At 36.1% G+C, this 25543-nt stretch overlaps 1 protein-coding gene across 1 annotated transcript in view; it reads right to left on the bottom strand.

The window, feature by feature from the left end:
- The window catches only part of LOC122506067 (membrane metallo-endopeptidase-like 1), a 225499-nt gene that overhangs the window by 113834 nt on the left and 86122 nt on the right, over positions 1–25543 (bottom strand). Inside the window, exon 7 of the mRNA XM_043618046.1 lies at positions 21202–21300. Coding sequence (XP_043473981.1) covers positions 21202–21300 — 99 coding nt within the window. The remainder of the gene's footprint in view (positions 1–21201; positions 21301–25543) is intronic.

Here is a 25543-nt window from a genome sequence, read left to right on the forward strand (position 1 = left end):
GATAACCCTCATACCTCCCCAGGCCTAAGTATGAGAGCTTTCCGACTTTGACGAGGACAAAGTCAACTCGTCGTCGGACACACTACGGCATCATCCTCACACCCTAACGTCCCCCTGCAGGACAGCGCGCCTACGCTGGCTTCGTTACTTCGATAAACAGAAAGCGAATCATTCTACACATCCCCTTTCGGGGCAGTTGTCATCGCCTACTACATTTATCGAAGCAGCAGGATTAGTATTGTGCTGAAACACAATAAAAGTGCAAAGCGTACAAGGTAAACAATGTATTTTTAAGGAATAAGATAGTGAAGGATAGAGGATATTAAAGTTCCTTTTTATCTCGTTGCTTAAAAATTTATTATTGAACTTTTACATCTTATTGTCACATTATTACCTCAATGAAAAAAGTTTTGTGCATTTGCCGAATTGATCTCTATGATGCAATGAGACCCAACTGTCAGTTCTTGAGAGTAGTTCATTACAAAACAAAAAATTACAGTTCCCGCTACACAACACTCTACCAAAAAATCTTTCGGAGCAGCCACACGGAAAAAATTTCTGTGCACTGTTTATCTCTATATGTGCACCAATGGTCCTTAATTACAGTAGAAATCTTACACTTTGAAAAGGTATCATATACGGCCCTTTTTAGAGACAGCAAACGCACTTCCATCGGACAACCTCTGCATCAACTGCACTGGAAGTAAGACAAGCGGTGCTCGGACATTTTTTCCGTGCAGGGGGTTCAAAATGTGAAAGTCTGACTATAGATTCGTAATCAGTGACCCAAAAAACCCCTAGATACCAACTTCGAAGTAAATCCATCAATAGTTAAAAAATTCGTCCCCCATATTGGAGCCAACATTTTAAATTTTGAAAATCTAACTTCAAATTCGTAATCAGCGACCCAAAAAACCCTTAGATACCAAATTTGAAGCAAATCTATCAATTTTTAAAAAATTCGTCCGCCATATTGGATCCGCCATTTTGAATTTTGAAAATCTAACTTCAAATTCGTCATCAGCGACTAAAAAAACCCCTAGTTACCAAGTTTGAAGTATATCCATTAACTTTTAAAAAATTCGTCCGCCATATTGGAGCCGCCATTTTGAATTTTGAAAATTCTAACTTCAAATTTGTCATCAGCGACCCAAAAAAACCCCTAGTTACCAAGTTTGATGTAAATCCATTAATTTAAGAAAAAATAGCCTACACTGTAAAAAAGCCCAATGTAAATTTACAACGTGTAACGTTGGAAACTTTTCGCTTCACGTATGACGTAGTACTATTACAGCCCGAATGTTAACTTACTTACCGTTCGTAACATAACCTCTCTTATGTGATTTCGCATCAAATTGTAAATCGACCACTCGTCGGTAATTTTACATAATAATTTCGCTGCATTTTAAAATTATTCTTTTTTTATATTTATTTTGTATTACATAAAGGTTAAATTATAAAAAGGAAATAAAGGAAAAATGTAAGAAATAAATAAATATATTAAATATTTATAATATACAAATCACATTTGTAGCTTTTTTGTCATTTGTACAAAGTTAACGAATTCCCCAACAGAACAGGAAAAACAAATACTTTTTCCACTTTAATTTTAAAAAAATACGAGCTGCTTAAGCAATATAGAGTCCATGAAGATATTCTGAAAAATTTTTTTATGTTTGAAAATTATTTTCATACAGAAAATTCACACAGTTGAATAAAATTTTTTAAGTATAAAAAATCATTAAAAACGTGTCTCTTTTTAGGTTAAAAGACATTACCTTATTAACTTTGATATATATGAAAAATTAAAAAGAAATCTTTCAAATTTAAGAAATGAAAAATGTTAAGAATTTGAACTTACCTTTACAAATTTCCTTTAATCTTTAAATTCTTAAAATTGTCGAAATTTTAATAAATTAAAATTAAAATATTAACGTTTGCCTATGCGCATAGTTTCTTATATGCCACTTCATCGTCACGCAGTGTAGAAAAACATTCGGGCAAAAAATATCATATTCGAATGTATACTTACAGACAGCTACATAATTCTACATACTGTCGGTAAAACTATCAGCTGTAAGTTACTTAACACACGAAAATATTTTTACGGTTGGGTTGCTAACATACAACGTTATACGTGAAGCGAAAAGTTTCCAATGTATCACGAAATGATTAAACATTCGGGATGTACATTTACTAACGCGTGACACATTTACAACGATAAGCGTAATAATTTTACTTTTTAATTGTGAAAATACTATATGGGTGTTAAATTATTACGTGTACCGTAGTAAAATTACAAACTGGAAAATTTAAAATTAACGACCCGATTGTAATTCAACATTGGTCTTTTTTACAGTGTACCTCTCAAAATCCGACAGATTTTTTGAGGTTAGAAAAAAATTCTGACGTGATGGAGCAAAACGGACTTCGGATTCGTGTTCAGCGCGTCAAAATACATAGGAAATGACTAGTCTGGTCTGCCGCGCACGACACTTTTTTTTGTGGGGCTGTGTAATTAAAGATAAATAACGAAATGAGTAGAAAATGATGAAAACAATGTATTATTATAAAGATAAGTTGGTTTTTTTTAATAATTTTCCTTAAGGAGCTCTAATTCCCCCACGCTCCCCTACATGATATAAATTGTGCATAGGTTGTTTGGGAATTGCAAAAGTAATACGAAAGAGGAAGTTTTTTTAATAACCCTCTAACCATGAATACTAGCACATGATCAGCAAATTTACATGTCCTTTTATTTCCAAAATCTTCGAATCCGATAATTTTATCTTTTTTGTAATCATACGACAGGTCGCTTGCTGGGTGTAAAATCATGATTCCTCGGATTAGCGTTGAAAAACATGATACCTCGGATTTGATTTGAAAAACATTACATATCGTCGTTTGGTTTGAAGAACATGACACGTCGAAACAAAAATTTTTTATTGAAATTTTGTTTGGTACCACTGACCGAGAAATTTAAAATGATTTGTTATATTACATTTTTAAAAAATATATGATAAGAGATTTAAACCAAAGTAAAATCTTGCACTTTACTCATATAATTTTAAATATTTCACGACATGAAATTTATTTTAATTCCCTATATTAAAGAACCAGTTGAGACTAGTAGAAATTGAACATGGATCTACTGGTGTCTACTGGTTTTAACTTCGAAATCCGATTTATGTAACTGAAACGAATATCCAATATAAAATTGAAATGGATTTATTCTGGATTGTCCTCTTCAATTTTTGTTTCGACTTGTTTTAACATGGATTTCTAATCTTATAATTTCTACTTGCATTTCCTAGTTCGCACATACTAAAAGTATCAGCTTGCAATTCCAAATATAAAAATTGAGTTTAAGTATCTACTTGGTTCAATTTGGATTCTCGAATACTACATTCTACTTGACATGTCAAATTAAAAATCATCAAGCTAAGTTTAATTTGAATCGGGGATACATTCAGTTCTATGTGGAATTTCAAGTTTAAATTTAAAGAGTTTGATTTATAGCGAATTGGAAGTCACAGAATTGTTATTTTCGACAATTGTTATTTTGAAAATTGTCATTTTTGCAAAATATTAATTTTTTTCACTATTATTTTTGCAAACTTGCTTTCTTCGCATTAACAGTCTGAAGAATTGATAGATGCTTCTGCTAATTGTTAATTTTTGCGAAATTGTTTTGTTATGAGTTGTTATTTTTGGTAATTGTTGTTTCGCTAATTTGCATTTCTCGAATTGATATTTTTATGAATTGTAACTGTTGTTATAAAAAATTATTTTACCTAATACTCCTTCGACCTGACATATTATAAAGCGAAATTATTTATTTCATAAAAGTGTCAAATATTTGACACATTTTAAATTTCGCGGTCAGTGGTACCAACCAAAATTTGAATAAAAATTTTTTGTTTTCGGCGTGTCATGTTCTTCAAACCAAACGACGATATGTCATGTTTTTCAAATCAAAACCGAGGTATCATGTTTTTCAACGCTAATCCGAGGTATCATGATTTTACACATAGCAAGCGCTGGTGTGCTTTCAAATGTGCCTCATCCCACATCAAAAGTGATACTTTTTCCTTTACATCCTTCATATTATCTGCAGCCTGATTTAAAAGATCTCGGATATTAGTATTAATTCCTGTGTCCAATTCAATTTTTGATACATGTCTTTTCACAGTTGTTACAAAAGGCAATATGAATAGAGAGTTCATTAATCTGTATGCTGAGGGTGACCGTTTATATATCGATAAGGCTAAGAGTTTTTCTTCTTCAGTGAATCTCCTGCCTTTTGATTCTTTGTTTGCATTGCGAATTTGCATTTCGACTAATGTTCTTTGTGAACTAGATAAATCCTGAAGTTTTTTATAAAACGCAATATATTTGGACACCTCTTTTGCTTTATTCTGAAGTCTACATAGAGAAGAAAAATTTTTAATTATTTTTCTTTCTATTATTATTATTATTATTATTATTATTATTATTATTATTATTATTATTATTATTATTATTATTATTATTATTATTATTATTATTATTATTATTATTATTATTATTATTATTATTATTATTATTATTATTATTATTATTATTATTATTATTATTATTATTATTATTATTATTATTATTATTATTATTATTATTATTATTATTATTATTATTTTTTTTTTTTTTTTTGCTTAGGGAATTTTGGGAAATCTGTTTACAGATACCTTGGATTCCGCACTCCAAGGTTATGTGGGGTTGGTAAAATAAAAAAAAGGGAATTTAAAAAAAAGGATAAATAAATAAATGTTATAATAAATTTAATAAACTGGCGACCTACTACCAGCCCGACCCACTAAAACCCGTAACCCTTCTTTTGGAGCCCTTTACCCTCCCTCGGAACTGTCGTAAGACTTTAGCCTTCGAGGGAGGCGCTCCAACTCTATCGCTGCTGCGACTTTGTTCTGTGTCTGCGGTTCTCCTGCGTCAATAGTTAAAAAATTTAAAACTATTTCAATATAAAAGCGGAATTAACAGCACAACAACAATAAAAAACAAAAATTTTAAGAAGTTTAAAAAGTCAAAAAATAAAATTATAAACGGTTATATAAAAAAAAAATAAAAATAAACGCGTATAAAATATTGAAAACATAAAATTGTACAAAGATGAATAAAAAAAACAAAACAAATTAAAAAAAATGTATAGGGACAAATAAATCACAAAATAAATTAATAAAAAACAAACAAACAAATTAAAAGCTGTTTAAATTACGCTTTTTGGCGGCCGTCGAGATCCTTCCTCGACATAACCGAGATTATGAAGTTCTCGACTTGCCGCCAATTCTCTTCCGACTGGGTCATCAGCGATACCATATTCTCCGGTGTAACTTGACTGTTTACACCTTCGAACATGGCCCGCCTCTCCAAGTCCCATTTTTTGCATGAGAAGAGGGTGTGCTCCGCGTTGTCCTCAGGGAACTGGCAATATGCACACACCTCGTTCTCGCGTAATTTAAAGCGACACAGGTACGAGTTAAAACACCCGTGACCTGTGAGCGCCTGAGTCAAATAATAGGAAACCTGACCGTGTTTCCTATTTATCCAGGTGGCGAGTGCCGGGATAAGGCGATAGGTCCATCGACCTTTTCCCTCACCATCCCATCTTTCCTGCCATCTTTCTATGAGCCTGTGCCTCGCTTCTTTGCGGATCAGGCCCTTGCTTGGTCTTAATTCCTCATCCCAGGAACTGCTTTCTTTAGAAAAGAGAAACATTTCTTCCCTTTCCCTCGCCAAGAGATCTGCTGGCGGGACACTTGCAAGGACCTGCACAGCACTCGTAGATACCGTCTTATATGCAGAGATGATACGCGTTGTTATCGATCTCTGCGCCGACAGTATCTTTTCACAGATAGTAACACATCTTTTACTCCTCAGGGATGGGGCCCACGCTGGTGCTGCATAGAGCATTTTAGCGTGGGCGACACTCGCCACCAGTCTTCTTTTTTGTTCACGGGGTCCGCCAACATTTGGCATTAACCGTGAAAGATTAGCCGCACACTCGATCGCCTTATTCGACGCCGTAGCCATGTGGTGGTGGAAGTTTAACCTTCCATCCAACTCCACACCAAGGTATTTAATTTGTTTACTCCACTTGACCTCTAATCCGTCTATCACGATTCGTGGGAGCTCATAACCACGTCTGTCTGTGACTAGCAGTGCCTCGGTCTTTTCCAGGGCCATTTCAAGACCTCTGGTATCCAGCCAGCTTTTTGCTAGTCGCAGACATTCGTTCACCAATGTCCCAAGAGCCTCCTCACTCTCGGCAGTGCACACGAACAACGCGTCGTCCGCAAAGCCGATGATCATCGCACCTTCGGGCAGATCCATTCGCAGAAAATCATCGTAAGATACATTCCATACAAATGGACCCACCCTCGAGTAATCGGATAGACGATTCTCTTCGGTCAAGTGGCCCTGCATTCTCTGGAGAACCATATCCTCTAGAAGTTTACCCATCGTATCTAGCAGGCATATAGGCCTGTACGATGAAACCTTATCTAGAGGTTTTTCACCTTTCCTTAGGAGGACTAACCTCTGTCGCTTCCAGTCGCGGAAGAACTCTCCTCTCTCAAGGCAAAGATTGAAGCATCGAAGCAGAATCTGGGGTGAAGTGTCGATTACCAACTTTAGGATCTCGTTACTTATCCCATCGATTCCAGGCGCCTTGCCTGTTTTTAATCTTTTGCCTGCTTTTTTCAGTTCACTAAGTGTGAAGAGTTCTTCCTCTTCGACTTTGCAAAAACTCCAGTCCCTTCTAAGGTATGGTTCTGCAGGAGGAAACAAAGAACTTATTATCTTTCTGACCCAATCGGGATTGTCCAGGCCGGGGGTCTTTTGCCTCGTCACTAATTTCTTAGTTACGATTTTAAAAGCCAGACCCCATGGGTCCTTATCGACCTCCTCGATTAGGTCCTTCCAGCTACGGCGTCGCGACTTGCGGATCTCTTTCTTGAGGTCCTTTTTCGCCTCCTTGAAAGCCTCTTTCAGCAAGGGATCTCCCTTAGAACGGGTATATGTCCTTCTTGCTTTGAGGCATTCCTTTCTCAAGGAGGACAGTTTTTCTGACCACCAGTGCAAGGATATTATTATTATTATTATTATTATTATTATTATTATTATTATTATTATTATTATTATTATTATTATTATTATTATTATTATTATTATTATTATTATTATTATTATTAACTCCGCTTTGAACCGGTCCCAAGCCCGGGACTCCATCTTCTCTGCTCATCTGCACCCATTTGTGTATTATTTTACATAAAGTGTGTGTACGTGTGCTGAGTTGTTTGGAGGAGGAGGAGGGTAGTTTGGAGAGCTTTTGAGGTGGGGACCATCTGGATATCAGCATGTTAGGGAATGGTATTAATGGAGGGTACTGTTATAAACACATTACCCCTCTGAATGGGCAGGAAGAATCTGAACCGGTGAGTTCAGTATGAAATTTTTGTTCTGTTTTGTCTTGGTGATTGGGAAGACATAGTCTATAAACGGCATCTTCCACGAATGGGCAACTCCTGTTATCCACGCTCGCCATCCCTGCCGGCACGTCGGACCATGTTAATTCATGTACTCGCGACGCAGATTGGGGGGATTCAGCTTGCGGGATAGCAGAAGCTGATGTATGAATCTGAAAGGTTTAAGCCTATAAACGGCGCCTTTCATGTTGGTGATGTGATAGGGGAACCCTCCGGAGAGGCTTCTTCCTGAGTATGAGTGTGGGATGCGCTATAAACGCGTTATTCTCCTGGTCGCAAAGTATGTAAGGGGATCTCCGGCTGATCCCGGCCTCCGAAGCTCCTCAAACAACATATACATAATTACTCTTCTTTCTCACACTGATATGGGTACACCCACTTACATAACACGACACATATACACTTACACTGTTAAGTATCACACCCATACCGAATACCGAACGACGTTTTTAATGAAATGTGTGATGTAACGAACGTTATCCTCCAAGCAGGTACCTCGACAGAGGCTAATCCTGCCGTCGATTCCGATCGGGTGAAAGCCCCGATGGTCGACGCAAGGCCCACGGATTTTGGAGGGGGCCAACAGCACACTGGTCCTTCTGACCATAACGGTGACGGAAAAGTGATGATGGAGACGGAGAGCGTAGTTTCCTCTGAGTCCATCATTGAAAAGGAAAAGGAGACTCTGGTGTCGCGGACTGCTTCACCGATCGTCGAAGAATGGCAAGTCATTCTTGGACTTATGGAGAAGCAGTCTGTGGTGGTTGAGCAACTCTTCAAATCACTAGAAATAGTGAAGGAAGGGATGCTCAAGAACAACTCCAGGGAGGTGAAAATCAGTGCCAGAGAGGCATATCACCATAGTGATAGCCTCAGAGGCATCTTAAAAGATATGATGGAGGAGGGGGCCTGCTTTTCTCATAATTTAGAGATAGTGGATTCCCTCAGCCAGAAGAGAGCTCGAGGCCGCCAGGGGACAATACCCTTGGCGACTCCGAACTCTGAAAGAAAAGGAAAAAAGAGAGATGCCTCTGGGACACCACCAGAGAAAGTGGAGAAAAAGAAGGGCAAAACAGGCGAGCTGGACCCGGGGGACAGCAAGCCTGCTACCGAAGAAAATGAAAAATTGAACTCTCTCCAGGAAAATGAAACCTGGAAAGAGGTCAAGAAAAAGAAGAAAAAGAAAAAAAAGAAGGGGGATGCAGAGAAGTTGGAAGAAAAGACGGGGGAGTCGATCAAAGAGACTGATCGACCTCCACGTAAAAAGAGAGAAAAAATGACGGATGCGATCGTGATATCTACGAAAGATCCAAACATTATGAGCAAAATGAAGGCGGCGGTTAGGCCTGAGGATACGCAGACGGAGATACTGTCGATTCGGAGGACCAAAAGGAACGATCTCCTTCTGGTACTCAAAAAGGGACAGGGCGTCTTGGGTTTCGGCAGAGCCTTGACCGCTGCTCTTCAGGGCGAGGCAGAAGTAAGGACTGTGGTTTCGATGAGGTCGATAGAAATTTTGGACCTTGACGAAACCATAGTCCAAGAAGATGTTGTATTGGCGGTCCGGGGTGCACTTGGCAGACCAGACTTAGAAGTTCCGTGTCAGCTTTTCGCTCGGTATGGTAGCACGAAGAAGGCCATTCTGCGGCTCCCGGAAACGGAAGCGGAGTCGTTATTGAAGGCCAGGCGAGTAAAGATAGGGTGGGTCAACTGCAGAGTCCATGCCAGAGTGGAAGTAGAGAGGTGCTTTAGATGCCTCTGTTACGGCCATCTGGCTGGAGGATGCAGTGGGCCGGACCGAAAGGAGGCTTGCTGGAGGTGCGGCGGTCTCGACCACAGGAAGAGTCAATGCAAAGGGGTAGCCCAGTGCATTGACTGTTCCGATCGTGGGATGGAAGACACAAAACATCCTTCAGGGAGCAGGGCCTGCCCGGTGTACTGGAAGATACTAACAGATCTAAAGTCCAGAGCTTAGGTTTCTCCAGGTTAATCTCAGGAAGGGAAAAGTCGCGCAAGATCTCTTGATGCAGACTGCCAGAGAGAGGGGAGCTGATATACTGCTTTTCAGTGAGCAGTATAGGAAGCCAGAATCCTCTGTCTGGTTTGAGGATGCATCAAAGAGATCAGGTATTCAAATATGTAACCCGGACATCGCCATCGGTGACTTTCTGGAGACCGATAGGGGGTTCGTTTGGATAGAGGTGGCCGAGGTACGTGTTTACAGCTGCTACTTCTCTCCAAATGATCCCCTCAAAAAGTTCGAGGCCGAGGTTCAGGCTCTTGAAGAAAGCATTAAAGCTTTCGGCGGGGATGTCCTCATTGCGGGAGACTTTAATAGTAAGTCGCCGGAATGGGGGGAGACCCGTTTAGACAAGAGGGGAACCTTGGTGTCGGACATGGTTGCAGCAAACGACTTGGTGGTGATGAACCGGGGACGAGAGTTCACGTTCAGACGCGGGGTATCAGGGTCCATCATTGATTTGACAATTGCGTCGCCCCGCGTGGCCCGTAGATTCGCGCGGTGGAAGGTGCTGGACGAAACGACTATGAGTGACCACCAGTACATAGAGTTTATAGTCGCTGAGAAAAATCCGAGAGGGAACATTAGGCCCCATATTGGTCACAAGAGTCCCTCCTGGAATCTCAGACGGCTAAATAGGGAGAAGTTGGTGGAGTCACTAGCCGATGCTCGGGCTATACACGAGTTAGGCTGGATGACGAAGCCAACTTCAGTGGGTGATAAAGTGCGTGAGGCGAGGCGAGTAATTATTGCAGCGTGCAACTACTCAATGCCTCGCCGGCAACAAAAAAGAACTAGGAAGGGAGCTCTGTACTGGTGGAATGACGAACTAGCTCGCTTAAGGAGAGAATGCCATGCAGCAAGAAGGAAATATACCCAATCTAAGGGAGACCTTCTGCTGCAAGAAGAGTGGCAAGAAGCCAGGCAGATTTTTAAGCGGGCTATAAGGAGTAGCAAAAAATCGTGTTGGAAGGACCTGATTGGAGAAGCGGAGAAGGACCCATGGGGCTTGGCCTACAAAGTCGTCACTAAGAAATTAGTTTCGAGGCAAAGAACCCCTGGTCTTGACAATCCAATCTGGGTCCGAAAGATTATTAAGGCGCTGTTTCCCCATGTGGAATCTGGCCCTAGGGAGGACTTTTCCTCTTGTGTAGTGCAAAGGGAGGAGCTCTTCACGCTGGAGGAGCTTAAAAAGGTGGCAAAGACGTTAAGGAACGGCAAAGCGCCAGGCATCGACGGAATACCCAACGAGATCCTCAAAGAGGTAATCGCTGTGTATCCAGAGTTGCTTCTCGACGTCTTTAATACATGTCTCGAGAGTGGAGAGTTTTTCAGTGACTGGAAAACACAGAGGTTGGTCCTCCTGAGAAAAGGGGATAAACCTCTAGATAAAGTCTCATCGTTTAGACCAATTTGTTTATTGGACACGATGGGTAAACTTCTAGAGGGAATGATTCTAGAGCGACTTCAGGGAATCCTGGTAGGCGAAAATAGCCTATCAGAGAATCAATTCGGTTTTAGGAAAGGCCGGTCGACAGTAGACGCGATCTTAGCAGTTTTCGAAAAAGCGAAAAGAGTCAAAGAGGGACGTAAGAAGGGTTTTTGCGCACTCGTTTCAATCGATATCCGTAACGCGTTCAATTCCGCGAAATGGGACATTTGTATTAAAGCAATGAGATGTAAAGGGGTACCAACGTATCTGTTGCGAATGATAGACAACTATCTTAGCGACAGATGGGTTGTCTACGAGAGCGATGCATGTCATATCAAAGAGAAAATGACATGCGGAGCTCCCCAAGGATCAAAGGTGGGACCAACCATCTGGAACGTTATGTACGACGGTTTTCTGAGGTTGGGCTTACCCGAAGATACGTCTATATCCGGGTTCGCGGACGACGTGCTTTTGATATGTTATGACGAGGATTTGAGACTGCTAAAAATAAAACTTGAAGATAGTCTGCGGCGAGCTGAATTTTGGCTATATCGGCATGCTCTGAAAATGGCCCTCGAAAAGACCGAAGCTCTGCTCGTCACAGACAGGAGAGTTTATGAAGCCCCGAAAATTGAAATGGGAGGAACTGAAGTCGCATGGGGAAATAAGCTTAAGTACCTGGGAGTGTGGTTGGACAAACGTTTAAGTTTTGGCCAACATATTAACATCTCAACACTCAAAGCCACCGAATGCATGGGAAACCTCTCGAGGATGATGCCCAATATCGGTGGCCCCAGGGAAAATAAACGAAGACTAGTGGCGACTGTGGTTCAATCAAAGCAGCTTTATGCTGCCCCTGTATGGGCCTCAGCCCTTAAGATCCACAGCATCTCTGACAGACTTCTCTCGGCCCAGAGAGAGCCAGCAAGGAGAATAACGTCAGCCTTCAGAACGGTGTCTGATTGCGCTCTTCGGGTGCTTGCTAGATTACCGCCAATGGATTTGTTGGCGATGGAAAGGCAGGAGAATTTCCAGCTCTCCAAAGATCTAGTAGGCAACCCTGAGCGTAGAGAAAGACTCAAAGCTTTAATCCGCTTAGAGTCAAGAAAAAGACTCGTTCTGAGTTGGCAGGAGAGATGGGATGGGGAATTAAAAGGTAGATGGACTCATCGCCTGATTCCCCACCTCGCCACATGGTTGGAAAGACAACACGGTGAAGTAGGCTACTACCTTACACAAGCGATGTCGGGTCATGGTTGTTTCGGACAGTACTTCTATCGGTTTAAAATAGAAGCAGACGCGAAATGTGTGTACTGCAACGGTTCGGGTGACGACGAAGCAGAGCACATTGACGACGCGGAGCACACGCTTTTTTCCTGCGGGCACTGGCGTGGACTTAGGGAAGCCATGTTTTCGGCCGTGGGCACTGAAGTCACGGTCGAGAACATGGTTCAAATTATGTTACAGAGTGCAGACTCATGGCGTGAGGTAGAGTCCTTTGTCATCAAAGTCATGCAGACAAAGGAAAAGGACAGAAGGATGTCACAACACCATCGGAGAATTCCTGCAGCTCAGCTGGGCGCTCGCGGAAGACGGAGGAGACCTTAACTGGACCTCCTCCCTCTTCCGCTAGCGCTTAGTTAAGGATTTTGGATCTGGAAGTAGGTAAGGGGACCTCCACTGGCGATGTTAAGCTTGACGGCAGTTCCGCCAGGGGAGATATGTCTCAAAAGGGAGTGGTTTTTAGTGGGTCGGCCAGAACAAGAGCGGTCATCCCCACATAACCTAGGAGTACGGGCTCCAGGTATCTGACTTGGAAGTAGGCCTCCAAGGTTATAGCAGATTTTCCACTTCCCACGCAAAAAAAAAAAAAAAAAAAAAAATTATTATTATTATTATTATTATTATTATTATTATTATTATTATTATTATTAATATAATTAATTATTTTAATTAATAAAAGTAAATTAATATTAACTAAATAATATTTAAAAAATACAGACTTTAAATTATGTAAGCTATTTTTTCTAAATTTCAATTTTAAAAAATATTTTTAAAAAATAGGTGAACCCCCTCTTCCCTGTTAATCTTAGATATTTTGTGGAGAACCTATAAGAAGTAAATGATAAAAGTATTCCAAAATTTTAAAATTTTTTTAAATTAAAAATAAAATTATTATTAAAAGGATTATGATCTATTATCTTAAACTTAAGACTTCAAGGTATATTTTGTTAGCCCTCGGTGACAAATCTGCTAAGTCGCTTTGTTTTTGAATTAATCTTTTCTTCCATGTTCGATTTTTAACAACTTTTGAAGTTTTTAATTTGGAAGAAGGTTGTTCGATTTGGAATGAATTAGAAACTTCATTACTACAATTTGATTTTATCGGTGGACTCTCATCAGAAATTACTTTTTCATCATATAATGATTTTTCTGTAAATTTAGATGTAGATGGTTCCAGTGAAACTTCATTAACTTCATTGTTTATTGTACAATTGGATTTTTCTACATCATTATTTACAGGGGCATGCCTTTACAGGAATTACTGCTTCCACGTCATTTAAAGATACATTCATTTCTTGGCTTAATGCACGTTGTTCATATAAAGTTGAATTAATAGCTTTGACCTTGCGGGCATAAGATTTCAACTTTTTCAATGGTTCAGGATTTGTGGGTGTTTCTAAATTTGTTTGTTCCGATCGTCCAGGATCTTTCAGTGTGGATAAAAATTCGACTTCAGTTGATTGGCATGTCTCAACGGGAGAATAATCAATTGACATTTTACATGAAGGTCTTTGATTTTCAATATTTTGAGGAAGATGTAACGTTGGTACAGCTTGGTCTTTTAAGCGAGGTCTTACAAACGTCGTTATCCAACTATCTTTCGAAAAATGCTTATAGCAAACCCGGTACTGCCTTTTGCGAATGTCTTCATAGGTCATTAAATTAAGCTTTTGATTATTAATTGCTTTTAACCATTGGTCACCAATTGACAAATTTATAGGAAATTTGTGTTTTTGTGTTTTGCTGTTGGATTTACACCCTGGAACTATGCAACTCATTTTCAGCAACCTTTTGAAATATAAATAGAAAATAAAACACATTAAAATTTAAAATAACCATTTTTTATAGTATTTATTAATCTAAAATATAAAGGTTAATTAATAATTTACATTTACTATATAAAGTAATTTAATTTAAAATATTTCTCAATTATTTAATAATTTAATTCAAATAAATAAATTAACAGAAAGAATGTGTGTGAAAACTACTGAATTTTCTAATACACAATTATAGTGAATCATAAATTATTTTAGAGTTTTTTAATACTAGTTGTAAATTTAGATAAAATTGTTCTCATTGTAATGAAACGTTTTTTTAATTTTAACTATTCGATATACTTACCTTTATTGCATTTCTTTTTATACATAAACATTAATTTATAAAAAATAAATCAAATCACAAATGTTGAACACTTTAATTAGTATATTCCAGGAATTAATTTTTAATTATTATATTTAATTTATACAATTTTAAAATTCATAACAAAATTGCATGAATGAAAATAACAAAGTATTTGACAGGAGAATACATTTGAAATTGCTGCTAAGTGACGCTAGCGACGTTTGGAGGAGGTAATAGTAACCATTTTTCTGCACTCCAACTAAATTCATTGAGTGGACCCACTGTGTTTCCGTCGGTCGCTGTAGCTTGAGTTCTCTTTCACTGCTTTTGAGCTTCAATTATCAAGATTCTTTAAGTAACTTCATATACATCCATATTAGCTGGATACGTAACAATATTGCATTTACTTGACCGTAAAACACAAATCTGGTAGTAGCGACACACGCATGTACCATGAATATAAAGACATATTAACGGTCAAAAACTCCACATTGAAAAAAAAATATTCTTATTTTGAGAGGAAAATTCCTCTTTCAAAACTCCATTTGATTCAAGAATATTCCTCTTAATTGATGAGTATTCTCCGTTTTTTTAAGAGGAATATTCTTAAGTGGAGATTAATCCTCTTACAATAAGAGGATTATTTTTTAGCCATATACAAGAGAAAAATATGCATTGAAATAAGAGGAATCCGCTTATAACAAGAACTTTTTTCGATCAAAAACTCAAATCTGCAATTTGAAAAACAGTCAGGTCTCGAAACTGTAGCAATGACTGAAATTAACTCTACTCCTGGACTTGAAACTGTAACACACCCCACTATTTACCTCCTCAGGAACGTCCACGCACAAATTTTGTATGTGGCCCATGTAAAGAATGAGAACAAGTATGGCTACTTAAGAGTACGACATTGACAGTTGATGACGTCTCGCGACGTCACTTTACAGTTTCAAGTCATGTGGGCGTATCTAGTTGTTACTGTAAATAATAAATCTTAATCAGGAAGTGAAAATTTTTTAGTCATCTGTTTTAGCAATCCTTATTAATAAAATCAGATGTCTGTCTGTACATTGCTTAAAACTTCAAAATGTTAACATGATTAGTTATTATGGACATCAGAGATTCCAAAAATGTTCTTAAAAAATTTAATGTATGTATGTATGTATGTATGTATGTTTGTCTGTCACAAAAACTTTGTACCCCAATCACACAAAAACATGTGAATCGATTTAAGTCCAACTTGGTAGGTTATTAGGTATTGACCCAAGGAAGGTTTATAAATTTACAGATTTAAAAAATATTAATTAGAACGGGAGATATTCAATTTTTTCAAAAAATTCAAAAAATCGAAAATTTCAAAATTTTTTATTTTTCATGGATTGCTTTTGAAGTTTATATACTTGAGTATTATATGTTATTTAGTCACATTATAGCATAACTTTGCAAAAAATAAAGTCCTATAACTAATATGTAAGTATAAAAATGTTTTCAAAAAATCGAAAATTTCAAAATTTTACATTTTTTTATGGATTGCTTTTAAACTTTCTATATTTGAGTATTACATGTTATTTGGTCACATTTTAGCATAATTTTTCAAAAAATACTATTCTACAACTAAGATGTAAATATAAAAATATTTTCAAAAACTTGAAAAATGGAAAATTTCACAATTTTTAATGGATAGCTTTTAAACTTTCTAAAAATGAATATTATATGTTATTTAGTCAGATTTTATCATAATTTTGCAAAAAATACTATCCTACAAGAAATATAAAAAAATTTTCAATATATCAAAAAATCGATACTAATTACTATATGAAGTATAATTCAGTAGTATTTTTGGAGTCTCTGATTAATATTTTGATGTCAAAATAGTGCAATTCAAAATTATTTATCAAATCAATCTAATATTTTCAAGAAGTTCAGAAATATTGAAAATGGAAATTTTTTATGATTAAAATGATTTCGCAGGATGTCAAGAATTGTAAGTCACCTGTGATACAATACAAGCATATTATGCCACTAGGCAAAAACTTACATGTTAAAACGTTTTTTCATTTTAACTCTAGATTTAACTTTAAGAGATGTTTTGAGCAATGTAAAGACAAAAGTTAACACGGTGTCTATTTTTGTTTAACAAAATTCCCTGCTTTGTCCAAACTTTTCACGGTTTATCTCTTTTTTGTCAAATTTAAATTTACTTGATTTTATCCATAAATAAATCTACAAATGGCTATAAAAATTTACTTATTTTATGAAAATACTGTTTCTTAAGTTCATATAAATATAGATTGTATTACTTGCTGTCGTACAGTTTTCTGTTTATACTAATACATTTAACTGGGTATCTACCAAACGGGAAAAACTGTAAAAAGCTGGGAATATGCCGAACCGGGAATTTTCCTATCAAATTAAGAAAAAGTTTCATTATATTAATTCGCTTTTAAAAAATTGCTTTTTACTTCAATTTTTATTGATGTATAATATTTATGAAAACAGACCCGAGTCAAAATTTAAGCCCTACTTTCAGCCTAAAATTTAGGTCTTATGTTAGGTTTTAGCAGTCGTAACGTAGGGTCTACTTGCGATACAATTAGTTCCAATTAGACTCTACTATAACTCCAAAAACTGTATGGAAAATTTAATTTTTTTAATACATTAATTAAAGTACTACAAATTGATAAATATTGTTCTCTGCATTTGAATTGGTTAAAATAACTAATTTGATAACAAAAAGTCAATCACTGATTCAAATAGTAATATTTTCCTACTAAAATAGCTATAATGGTAACTAATTATTATTTTTTTCCGGTCAAATTAAATTCCCTAGCTATTTCCTGATTTTCCAGATTGGTAGAAACTTAAATGTATTGGTAGAAACTAAAACCCGTCGAAGACGGGTACGACAGCTAGTAGAAAATAATTACGTAACATATTAATATTTTACTTTCAATTAGCAATTCTAACTTAAATAAATACTGTTAAACGCTTTATAACGCTAGGGCTATTTGACGTATAGCGTACGCATGCGCATAAAACACGTTCTAAAAAATATCAATTCTTTTAATCCCATTTTCGGTTTTACATATTTTTGTTGGAAAAAAGTCAAGCATTCGATATATTGTATTTAAAAAAAATCAAAATGGGCGCATGGAGAGAAAAACACAAAAATATTCTTAAAATTTTAAAAAAATAGGTTAATTTTTTTTATTTTTAAAAACTAATAGCATTTTTGAAAAGCTGGTAGAAAATTCTTTGAAAAACACCTATAATAAATTTAAATCGACTAATTGTAATGAAAGTAATTATTAATTGAAAATCACCGTGCGCAGTGAGAGCAAATATATTTGGGCCCCTGTATATTGACAACCCGTCATACTACGTCTGCATTTCTTCGAAATTTAATATTGAATTCGTAGATAAATTTTTATTTGAAAGTTGCCGCCGGATTTCAAAACAAGAGGATCTCATCGATGGGTTGGGTTTCTATACCCTTCATTGTGAAACGAATCCAACAACTCTAAAGATTTGAAAATTCTAAAGTTTCGCGCCTAAAGATTGAGTTGCGTGATACAGACAAATCTCGCTCACGACATCTGTCGTGCAGAATGCGCGGCTACATATCAACATTTTATTACATGATGTTACACACCTACATACATCGTAGATTGGAACTTCTTTCGCTCTTTTAAAACATTAATATCTTAATAAATAATTAAGTATTTACCTCAAATTATGCATAAATGGAATCTAGAATTATTAGTTTATTTATTTCAATAGTTTTTTAGAACTATTTTAGTGTTTATCTTTACATTTTCCACCTCTAACCGAGTCGTGACCGAATCGTGACTGAACTCGGTCACAGTTCGGTTTTCACGATCCGCCAGGGAGGTTAAAACGACGGTTCTAGTAGATCATTTGTGACTTTGGTATTATAGAATTGACACGTAACATTGTTACAGAAATATCCTTAATTGTAATTACAATCATATTCGAGAACTGAACTGCAACAGAAGTTTAGGACAGTTACATAACAATGTTCCTACACAGTTTTATAGAACAAGATTGGAACAGCAGTTACAAAAAATTTGTGACATTGGAGTTATATAACTCTTACATCACATTGTTATAGAACTGTGACATAAGCATAATACAGAACTATTCTATAACTAACTTGTAACTATGTTCTAGAGCTCTGTTACAATCAATATAACAGATCTGCAACTAGTTAGGAACAGATATTCTATATCAGTGTGACCTCACTGCCCAAGTGAAAAAGTTCCCGGGAATTGGACAGAGAAATTCCCGGGAATTTCTCGAGAGTGAAAAAAACGAAAGAAACAATTTTTTTATTCGTTTTTTTTTCACTCCCGGCAAATTCCCGAGAATTTCTCAGGAGTAACTCCCGGAAATTTCTCGATTTAATTCCCGGGAACTTTTTCACGTGGGTGTTATGGAATACTTATAGAACGTGTTTGCTGGGTAGTCTTCTTGTATTCAACCATGCTCCCGTTTTTTCCGAGTTCTGTGATAATTTTGAAATTATTAATTGATTCCGAAAATATTTTTCTAGGACAGTGGTACTGTCATACATGAAATTAAAAGATGCTTAAAGTGAGAAATTGATTCGGAAAAATTGTCAACTTCCCTTACATTCAACTTCTATTTAAGTTTCATGGTCTTGATTTAATACTTTTTGATACTTCGTATAAGTAAATTTTTTTTTTTTGAATAATAACATATTTATGTCCGCCAAATACTTAATTATTAATTCAAGAACTATGCTCAATGCTAATAATTACTTGTCACAAGAAAATAAATTTCTCTCTTCAAATAAATATGGTATTGATTCAAGTAAATTATATGTCAATTAAATGCATTTACACGGAGAAAAAGGATAATTAAAGTTACACTGAGGAGTGTAAAACTTAACACTCTTCTTTTTATAACTTAACCAGAGGAGTGTCAACTTTCTAAAGTTTTACACTCCTCAGCGTAACTTTAATTATCATTCTATTTTCTCCGTGTACTTTATTCAATTACATTTTTTTTCAGTGTAGTAAACATTTTTACTAATTAAAATTCAGTGAGTAAATGACATTCTGTTTTATAAAAATTCTAATAAATGGAAATTTCGATAAATTAAAATTCAACGTAAAGTAAATTATGTCAAATAAAATTTTGATTATGAAAATATGTTGTATCTACTGTGGAAATTGGTTTAAATGAATATTATCATAAAAATTAACAAACTTCTGACTTATAATAAATTCTGTATATAAAAAATTATAGAAAAATTGCTTCATGGAATAATAATGCGCCCCGAAAAATGTTAAATTTTTAATTGGAATTCAAATTATTTCTTATATGAATTTGGTCGTTGGTCCAAAAAATATTAAAAAGTATTTTCATTTGGCCAAAAGATAGATTACCCCTTGGCAGTCGATGACGTGTATATACGCAAGCAGATTTTTGACTACAAAAACACACAGATTCGTCCACAAATTGATATTCGGGGGTTTTCGAGGTCGCTGATTATGAATCCGATATCAGATTTTGAAAATTAAAAATGGCGGATCCAATATGGCGGACGAGATTTTCAAAAATTCATCGGATTTACTTGAAACTTGTTAATTAGGGGTTTTCGGGGTCGCTGATTACGAATCCGATATTAGATTTTATAAATTCAAAATGTCGGATCCAATATGGCAGACATTTTCAAAAATTCATCGGATTCACTTGAAACTTATTACTCAGAGGTTTTCGGGGTCTTTGATTACGAATCCGATATCAGATTTTAAAATCTCAAAATGGCGAATCCAATATGGCGGACGACATTTATTAAAAATTCATCGGATTCACTTTACACTAATTACTCAGGGGTTTTCGGAGTCTCTGATTACGAATCCGATATCAGATTTTAAAAATTTAAATTGTCGGATCCAATATGGCGGGCGCCATTTTAAAAAATTTATCAGATTTACTTTACTTGAGGTTTATTGATGTCGCAGAATAAAAATGTAATATCGGTTCTAAAAATGGCGGATCTAATATAAGAACTAGTCATTTTTTGATGTAATTATTGATGTCGTAGATTAGAAATGGAATATCGGTTTTGAAAATGGCGAATCCAATATAAGAACAAACAAAAAAAATATAAAAAAAAAAAAAAAAATAAAGGAGTGTAAAATCTGAACGCATTCCTCCCCGTAGTACACTCTGGGGTCGTAAGTAACGTAGTATACTTACCAGCTGACTGCGGGGGGAAAATTTGGTATTTTTTATCGTTTAAAAAGTTTTTCGTAATCAGCGAAAACCCTCTAGTAACGAGTTTCAAATGAATCCGATGAATTTTAGAAAATGTTGTCCACCATATTGGATCCGCCATTTTTAGATTTTAAAATCTGATATCGGATTCGTAATCAGCGACCCCGAAAAACCCGAGTAAAAAGTTTCAAGTAAATTCGATGAATTTTTAAAAATGTCATCCGACATATTGGATCCGCCATTTTGAATTTTCAAAATTTGATATCGAATTCGTAATCAGCGAGTTCAAATACAATAGTATGCTCGTTTGCGCAAATTTTAGTTTTCTAAAAAGTTGTCAACATTTTAAGCCCAGTTATGAGATTTTGGTCTTGACTGCGAAGGGGTTAAACAAAGTTTTAAAATAATTTATTTTGATATTAGATCTATAGAGTTGTTTTTACAAAAAATGGTTTATTGAAATTTTGATTTATTGAAAAAATTAAAAAAGTTTAATGACTTTCAATGTTTTAGAAGAAAAATATATGAATTCCATTTACCTTCGACTTTTCCGGTGTTTTTACTTTGTTGATGTAAATTTCCTGAAGTTGATCAATTTTTATGTATTGAGGTTGTTCAGAATCGTGCGTGTGAGGTATCTTTGTACATGAAAGAAGAAAAATTGAATTAAATAATTATAAGAAAAAGAGATGAAAAAAGATGTAAGTATGCAGTAGAGATCCCATTATCCGGACTAATGAATGCTTATAAACTGCGACACTTAAAAGAGTCAAACAAGAAAAAAAATCTTGTAAACCACTTGAATAGAACCACAAATTTTTTTTGAAAAGTTCAAAATAAATTTTTTTTTTTATTTTTTGAAGAAAATAATTGTTTTTGAAAATCAACTTTAAAATTGTATCCAACAATCCCCTTAATTTTATCTGCAGCCGTTACAAAACTTGTCTGTACTTTGCTTCCGAATGTTAGATCTGCTCTCAGTGTGGATCGAATGGTAAACGATTACAGAACTGATTTGTAGCGTTGTTAAATGTGGTATGTGTACGTGTACGCCTTACGTGAAATTGTGTTACTACGTAACTATAGTAAATCACATAGTAAGTGTCTTTTTGACCTCGTGAACCTGTGGTCGGAGTTATCAAATTAACACGAATTCTAATACAAAACCATCAATTTTCTCTATTTCTAACAATAATTTCTCTTAAAATACATTTATTCTTTAAGTACTATAATCAAATTATTACTGATAAATTATCTAATAAACAATTTTACTTAAGTATTTCAAAATTAGTGGAATTCTAAAAGAGTTATGTTTACAATATTTATAAATAGATAAACTTCAAAAGGTTTCAATTTGAAAGGCTAAACGGGATAAGAATGGAAAATTTGCCTTTGTTCCAAAAAAGCTAAAAATTTTACTTAAAGTTGGTACTAATGAGATCTAAATTTCCACCAAATATTTTTTTTTTAAAATCTATTTTTACAGGAGTTGTGGAGGGGGAAAGCAAAATAAAAAAATAGATTTTTCTCGAAAACGAGAAAAAAAATTTATAAATTTTTTTTAATTTTTGCCCAAAAATACCCGGAGCAAAGGCAAATTTTCCATTTCTATTCCGCTATACCCTTATATAAAATTTCAGTTTTGAATGAATTTAATTAAAACTTTAAAAAAATTTCGTTCTTTGAAAACTTTTAATAATTTAAATTCTTCTAAAATTAGTTATATTTTTAATATATATACATATTTAATTAATTATTGAAAATAATGGATTTATAGAAAAAATTAAATTAAAAATACATTAAAAAATTGAAAGGAGAATTTATAAATGATTGAAAAAATTTAATTATTTATTTTTATATTTAGATAATTGACATTTTGTGAAATTTTGAATAATAATTGAATATTAGAAGCATTAAAGCGTAGATTTTTTAGAAATAATTACATTTTGAAAAGGTTTCCAATTAAAATCTTCAAAAATTTTAATTCATTTATTTGAAAAAGAAGTTATTGAAGTTTTCGAATAATTTTACCTATAAACGGCCCCTACCCTAAATGCTAAACCAGAGTAGCCTATAAACGGCTGCTTCCACGAATGGGCTGTCCCTTTTCTATTGATGATGCTATGGATCCGGGAAGTCTGTCTCATAGGCCAGCCCTAGCGGTATCCAGTTTATCTCAATAGAATAGGAACTGATGTACGAAAGTGTATGTGGAATGAAAGAGAAACACTTTGAGAAGGTTTCTTCCTTTTTTATGGATGTGGGGGGTGCTATAAACGCACTATCCCCGTGAATGGGAGATATGAATGAAAGGCGTGAGACATCCATGGTCGTTCTAGTCTGTCAGACACAATAAACAACACATTAACACCATTCTCATACATATGAGAATTACACACAAGTACAATACCTATACACTTATCACAGTACACATAGTCAAAATACACTTATCACACCCATATGATCGTTATCCTTTCTCGGCCCACTGGAAGTACCCCGAAGCCTAGTTCACTTGTTTTCGGTGAGCGGGGCCTAGGGGTTGATGTGAGTTCGCTCTGCCGATATGTCAGCTGAGGTTAGGAATTAGTAGCCAGCCCCTTTGGGACCCTGATCAGGTAGTCTGTGATGAATATGGTGATCGGAATCCATATTGCTCCATGTTATTCCGGTCCGTCCGTGCATTCCGAGACCGGCTAAACAGTGGTTGGGCCTCAGGAAACTGGGGCAGGATACGTTCGAGGGTACATCTATCTGTTATCAACTATACCGACCCGCTTCTCTACAGACGATGCACTGGTAGCAACGAATTTATGGAGAATCAGAGGACGAAAACGTAATTGAGGAAATGGAAACAGGAGAGATAGAGTCTTTTGTTATTCCGGTTGAGACTCCTCAATAAATAAAGGTTGAAGCAGAGGTGCATCAGTTTCCTTCCACAAGTGAAGAATGGAAAAGCACATTTACAGCTCCTGATACAAATGGAGTAAAACAATGTGGTCCTTCAATTCAGATATGGGCCGAAGTATGATAGATCATGCTTGGTATCATAGCGGAACAGAGACTTCAAAATTAAGCTCTGAAAAAACACTTTTGGCTATAGAGAATTCATTCAGGAAAAATACACCTGTAAGACAATTCATGGCTGAAGCGAAGGGAATCTTTGCTGGAGTCAGTAGTGCGGGTCTCGCTCTCTGGTCATCATCAGATAGGCTCCAAAACTCAATGGAGCCACCTAATAAGTTGTAACGAAGTGTTTCGTTACTAACGTTTAATTTGAACGGGTATTTTCCCCAGCGTTGCTATCGTTATAATTTGAGAGTATAATTCAGAGAGAATGATTTTCGAACGATTGGCGGTTTCATTGTTTTTTCCGAGTTTTCCGTACAGGTGATTCCGGTCCCAGACGGCGACGGAGGAGGAGAGGGAGCAGGAACTTGCCGGCCGGCGTTTTGAGAGGTCTTTGTCAGTGTAACGAGATCCAGAGTATCGAAAGTGTGTATTTCACGGGTTGAATGGAAATAAGTGTTTAAATTAGTATTCATATTATATATTATTGTTGAATAACTTAAATATTACCTTACAAAAGTGCTAATAAATTCGAGAGTTTGGTAAATCGTGTAGTTGATTATTTTTGGTGTGAATTGTATTGTCTAGAGGTATTATTGGCGGCCGAATTTCTACAGGATTGGAACCGTTCTTTCAGCGAGGTAAGTTCTTTCCTTTTGGCTGAATGGTTTTCGTCTCAACGTCGTCGCATCACCCGTTATCTCAACATTTCCCCCCCATAGAGATAAAGTGTAAAAAGCAGTAATTGAGAAATTCATAACCGATAGATGCAAATTATTCGTTTAATTAATATCGCGTTACAATGTACCGAAATGTATGTCAAATGATACGTCCTAAAACACCATTGACCACTCCGAAACAAAAAAAGAACATAAGGCACCCTCTTCTACCAAGATCACGAAGAAAGGCGCCCTAACATCCCCAGAGGACCGGCAGATAAAAAGGCCGGACTCTTTGTTGATGCAGGAAAAAATTTTAAATTTTATTGCACAACTTGTGAGGAAAAAGGGATAAAGGAGACAAATCACTCTCTAGGAAGCGGGTCCTTCCTTGTCTATAGGGAGGAACTAAAAAAACTGAAGCAGAAGAGGTAAGATTTCTTCAGGCAATTACCCAAACGATCCACTTGGAAAGTTCGATTCCAAGATCCGCTCTCTTTAAAAAAGCCTGAGAGCTTTGGACTGAAATGTCCTCATTGCGAGATATTTCAATAGTAATACGCTGGAATGGGGAGATACCCGTCTGGACAGGAGAGGGATCTTGGTTTCTGACCTGATGACCACGAATGGGCTGGTGGTGTTAACCTGAGGCCACGAGTTCACGTTTAGGAGGATCTTGCCCGCAGAATAAGAGAATGGAGGATACTATACTATATGAGGAAACATTAAATGACAATCAGTACATAGAATTTTTGGTCTCCGAGGAAAATCCTGAAGGACGCGTCGAGTTAAAAAATGGTAGCAAAGGCGCCTCTTCGAACCTCAGGAGACTGAACAGGAAGAAGTTGGCGGAATCCCTAGAAGAATCGCGACTTATTCGCAAATCAAACTGGGTGAGGAAACCAGCTTCTTTAAAGGGTATAGTGCAAGAGGCGAGGCAAGTGATTGTACCAGCTTGCAACCAATCTATGCCTCGCCAGCAAAAAAGAAAACTGGTACCGTAAACTGGGGCTATTAGGAACAAAATTATGTTTTCGGGTGGAGTTGATGCTATCGGCGCCGTTTATCGATAAATTGTGTTACTTACTTTTGAAAAATTGTTGCTGCGGTGACTGGCAATACTTTTCAATGCAATAATTGTGACTATTAATTATTT

Source organism: Leptopilina heterotoma, unplaced genomic scaffold, assembly GCF_015476425.1.
Source record: "Leptopilina heterotoma isolate Lh14 unplaced genomic scaffold, ASM1547642v1 Lhet_391, whole genome shotgun sequence".
In the NCBI taxonomy this organism is placed as follows: Eukaryota; Metazoa; Arthropoda; class Insecta; order Hymenoptera; family Figitidae; genus Leptopilina; species Leptopilina heterotoma.